This window comes from Siphateles boraxobius, unplaced genomic scaffold, assembly GCF_051911475.1.
Source record: "Siphateles boraxobius isolate OS27281-9 unplaced genomic scaffold, OSU_SipBor_1 249, whole genome shotgun sequence".
Taxonomy (NCBI): Eukaryota; Metazoa; Chordata; class Actinopteri; order Cypriniformes; family Leuciscidae; genus Siphateles; species Siphateles boraxobius.
In genome coordinates, this window is record NW_027508865.1 from 57,501 (window position 1) to 62,500 (window position 5,000).

Sequence of the window (5,000 nt, forward strand, 5' to 3'; positions counted from 1 at the left end):
CACACACACACACACACACACACACACACACACCTGCCCCTGCCAGTCCACTGTGTTGATGAGGATGATGTTCTCCGGGAGCCTCTCGTCTGAGATCAGGATCTGATTGAGCTGGTCATACACTGATTTTCTGGGCACCTGAACGACACACACACACACACACACACACACTAGTCGAGTCTCCTTCATTTATACAGCACTCTAACAATACAGATGTTTCACAGCAGCTTTACAGTGATAACAGGAGATTACAGTAACAGAGATTGTTCAGGCTTTACAGCAGATCTAGAATAAAGTTATTGTCCAGATAAAGTTAGTTTTGATTGATTCACTTCCGTCGCAGAGATCATTAGTTATTAACTTAGCGGCCGCTAACACACATCGCTCTAACAGAAAACACAAACTTTTAATGTGTTCTGGCCGTTCATTTCTACAACAACAGTGTTTGCTCGAGAACACAAACTCTGAAACAGGATCCAAGGAGAAAGTTTAGAAAAAAATTGAAAAACGTGATCATCTCCGTGTAAACTTTAAAAACGCGACTCTGTGAAACGCTGGACATGCGAACTACGTGTTCAGTCTATAGGAATGCACGTTTTAATATATATGTGCGCAGGCGTGTAGTCTTTCTTTACGAAGTGACATCACCAAATTACTGCATAATCCAGAATAAAGCTTCAACCCCAGACGTTTAGCAGTGATCACTTTATGAACTTCTTTATTTGACAATATTGATAATATTAGAGACACAATTCTAACTATGCAACTGTCTACAGACTCACTGTCCTAAGCCTGATCTATCCCAGAGTTCAGTGTGGTCCTCAGAGACGCACCTGTGTGTGGAACCTGCTGTCGGGGGGGAACTCGCTGTCCACGCTGGCTCTGGAGTTCTGCCGGTCCTTCATGGACGAGCTGCGCGTGCGCCGATGGACCCTGTGCTCCGCTTTACTGCATACACACACATCTTCAGCACTCACACACACCACTACACGACAGCGATACACTTTAGCCTTTTCATGCGCTCGTCCTTCAGAAAAGTAACTCAGTCATTCACTTGTCCGGAAAAAAATAGAATGTGTTGTAAATACAATTTATTCTGAAGCAATATTCTCATCAGTGTTCACTCAGCTTTGACATATTTAAATCTGCATATTTTTGATATTTTTACCTTTAATCTTATCAAATATATGCTTTATCTTTTATTTTAAATTCTTACATTTGATCAATAAAATAAATTAGAATAACAAGACACTATAGGGCTGTAACCAATCAAATGAAATCATTTACTCTGAAAAATTACAGCTGCATTAAATAATGTTATGAGATTGTTTTAAATATTTTTTTGAGCATACAAATAAGAAATGTTGGAAAGAATGATACTTTTAAACATGAAACTAAACCGCCAGTAGGTGGCGGCAGGTCTTAATGAGCGAGTCATTGAGTCATTTATTCAAACGATTCGTTCAAACAGCTGATTCGTTCAGGAATGAAACACAGTTGAGTGTTTCTGTGAGATGCGCTGTGGTTCTCCTGTGATCTTTGTTTGGAACTATTTTAGCTGCTAAAATAGAACAAAAACAGTCAATATTGTGTCTAAAATTTAAGGGACTTAATATTAATTACTTGTTTATTGAACTGTCATATGAAATTGGTGTCACATCTTCAATCGTGACGGTATTCAGCACTCCTGGTCAAGTGATTAGTTTCGGTTCCTCCTGCGCGAGCCTCAACAGCAGCACACCGTCAGCGTACATGATATATTATTATTCCCAACCAATCATTGCTTACACTAAATGAAGTAGAATCATGCAGAATCATTCTCGAGTTTTGGTGATTCCCTATTTGTTTTATTATTGCCATTCACTTATCACCAATTCACTTTCACTCGTCCCTTCAAAACCTCCACTTGTCCCGGACGAGCGTTAATGTGTACGAGAACCCGAGCATCAGACGCGTGTGAGCAGAGTGTGTGGTGAGCAGAGTGTGTGGTGAGCAGAGTGTGTGGTGAGCAGAGTGTGTGGTGAGCAGAGTGTGGGGTGAGCAGAGTGTGTGAGCGGAGTGTGTGGTGAGCAGAGTGTGTGGTGAGCAGAGTGTGGGGTGAGCAGAGTGTGTGAGCGGAGTGTGTGGTGAGCAGAGTGTGTGGTGAGCAGAGTGTGGGGTGAGCAGAGTGTGTGAGCGGAGTGTGTGGTGAGCAGAGTGTGTGGTGAGCAGAGTGTGTGGTGAGCAGAGTGTGTGGTGAGCAGAGTGTGTGAGCAGAGTGTGTGGTGAGCAGAGTGTGTGGTGAGCAGAGTGTGTGGTGAGTAGAGTGTGTGGTGAGCAGAGTGTGTGAGCAGAGTGTGTGGTGAGCAGAGTGTGTGAGCAGAGTGTGTGGTGAGCAGAGTGTGTGAGCAGAGTGTGTGAGCAGATTGTGTGGTGAGCAGTAGGGTTGTAACGGTACACCGGTATGGCGGTTTATCGCGATATTGACTTGCACGATTATCATATCGTGAACATTTGCTTATCCACGGTTTTGGAAACAAAATTAAAGCAGATCTCAAATGCGCATATGCAACTTATTTCCACTTGACTACTCCACCTATACATGTGCACTGGAGAAAATGTCTGAGACTGAGGCTGCGAATTCTTCGAAAAAAAAAGTTAAAATCTGCAGTGTGGGAATACTTTGGGTATCCGAAAAACGAACGTGTGTTTTTCCTTGAAGATTGATATCCAGTTGTGTCCAGAAATATGGACGAAGAGTGGCTGCAAAATGAGGAAATATGTCAAATATGTTCTCCCATATTCGCGAACACCTTCCCTCCCTGCAGATAAAGTTCCATTTATAACTTAAGTCCATATTATTTACGTGTTGCTGAGGGAATTTACAATATAACGCAGATGTCACGTAAAATGCGCGATTTGATAGATGGATGAATAAATCTAAAATATAGCTGTGCAATAAATAAAATCGCTATATGAGTGTGTCTATTAAACAGCGCAAAAAAACTGTAAATCTATATTCTGCTTGTTCAGCGTGTCTGTGTGAATGAGCAGCACCGTTTCACCTAGTATATACTCAAGTATGTGGGACGTTCATGGTGTTTAAAGCGTCTGCCGTCTCACGCACTATATAAGGACGTGAACACATGAACATATCCAGAGCTGCTCTGAGAGAACTAAATGAGCATTTCATAATTTTGTTGAAAATAATCATTGTCAAATACACTCTGACTGAAACTCATAGGAGTTTAGTACAACCTGTCAAAATAAAAATTATCTTAAATAATAATTAATAAATTAAGAATTTTATTAATTCAATTGATCAAACATGTTTGTTCAAATGGGAGATCTGCAGCTTTATTTTTTCTTTCTTATTTTTTCAAAAGGTAGATTAAAAAAGTTTGTTTTAATAAACAATATGTTCAACATAAAAACCCTATCAGTTTTCATTAATTTAAGGTTCATTGCAGCTGATAATAATAATCATTGTTTAATACCGTAAACCGTGAAACCGTGATATTTTCTGAGACTATTATCATACCGTGAAAATCTCATACCGTTACAACCCTAGTGAGCAGAGTGTGTGGTGAGCAGAGTGTGTGAGCAGAGTGTGTGGTGAGCAGAGTGTGTGAGCAGAGTGTGTGGTGAGCAGAGTGTGTGAGCAGAGTGTGTGGTGAGCAGAGTGTGTGGTGAGCAGAGTGTGTGAGCAGAGTGTGTGGTGAGCAGAGTGTGTGAGCAGAGTGTGTGAGCAGAGTGTGTAGTGAGCAGAGTGTGTGAGCAGAGTGTGTGGTGAGCAGAGTGTGTGAGCAGAGTGTGTGAGCAGAGTGTGTGGTGAGCAGAGTGTGTGAGCAGAGTGTGTGAGCAGAGTGTGTGGTGAGCAGAGTGTGTGGTGAGCAGAGTGTGTGAGCAGAGTGTGTGAGCAGAGTGTGTGAGCAGAGTGTGTGGTGAGCAGAGTGTGTGAGCAGAGTGTGTGAGCAGAGTGTGTGAGCAGAGTGTGTGAGCAGAGTGTGTGAGCAGAGTGTGTGAGCAGAGTGTGTGGTGAGCAGAGTGTGTGAGCAGAGTGTGTGAGCAGAGTGTGTGGTGAGCAGAGTGTGTGGTGAGCAGAGTGTGTGAGCAGAGTGAGTGAGCAGAGTGTGTGGTGAGCAGAGTGTGTGGTGAGCAGAGTGTGTGAGCAGAGTGTGTGGTGAGCAGAGTGTGTGAGCAGAGTGTGTGGTGAGCAGAGTGTGTGGTGAGCAGAGTGTGTGAGCAGAGTGTGTGGTGAGCAGAGTGTGTGGTGAGCAGAGTGTGTGGTGAGCAGAGTGTGTGAGCAGAGTGTGTGGTGAGCAGAGTGTGTGGTGAGCAGAGTGTGTGAGCAGAGTGTGTGGTGAGCAGAGTGTGTGAGCAGAGTGTGTGGTGAGCAGAGTGTGTGGTGAGCAGAGTGTGTGAGCAGAGTGTGTGGTGAGCAGAGTGTGTGAGCAGAGTGTGTGGTGAGCAGAGTGTGTGAGCAGAGTGTGTGGTGAGCAGAGTGTGTGGTGAGCAGAGTGTGTGAGCAGAGTGTGTGGTGAGCAGAGTGTGTGGTGAGCAGAGTGTGTGGTGAGCAGAGTGTGTGAGCAGAGTGTGTGGTGAGCAGAGTGTGTGAGCAGAGTGTGTGAGCAGAGTGTGTGAGCAGAGTGTGTGAGCAGAGTGTGTGAGCAGAGTGTGTGGTGAGCAGAGTGTGTGAGCAGAGTGTGTGAGCAGAGTGTGTGAGCAGAGTGTGTGAGCAGAGTGTGTGAGCAGAGTGTGTGGTGAGCAGAGTGTGTGAGCAGAGTGTGTGAGCAGAGTGTGTGGTGAGCAGAGTGTGTGGTGAGCAGAGTGTGTGGTGAGCAGAGTGTGTGAGCAGAGTGTGTGGTGAGCAGAGTGTGTGGTGAGCAGAGTGTGTGGTGAGCAGAGTGTGTGAGCAGAGTGTGTGGTGAGCAGAGTGTGTGGTGAGCAGAGTGTGTGAGCAGAGTGTGTGAGCAGAGTGTGTGGTGAGCAGAGTGTGTGGTGAGCAGAGTGTGTGAGCA

At 44.6% G+C, this 5,000-nt stretch overlaps 1 protein-coding gene across 3 annotated transcripts in view; it reads right to left on the reverse strand.

The window, feature by feature from the left end:
- LOC143749451 (phosphofurin acidic cluster sorting protein 1) overlaps positions 1 to 5,000 on the reverse strand; it is a 70,317-nt gene that overhangs the window by 12,938 nt on the left and 52,379 nt on the right. For all 3 annotated transcript variants that reach the window (XR_013206980.1, XM_077241946.1, XM_077241947.1), the window contains exons 13-14: positions 834 to 948; positions 34 to 138 (exon numbers count right to left, since the gene is read on the reverse strand). Coding sequence is in view for 2 of the 3 variants with exons in the window: in XM_077241946.1 (XP_077098061.1) it covers positions 34 to 138; positions 834 to 948 (220 nt within the window). In the remaining variant the exon portion in view is untranslated. The remainder of the gene's footprint in view (positions 1 to 33; positions 139 to 833; positions 949 to 5,000) is intronic.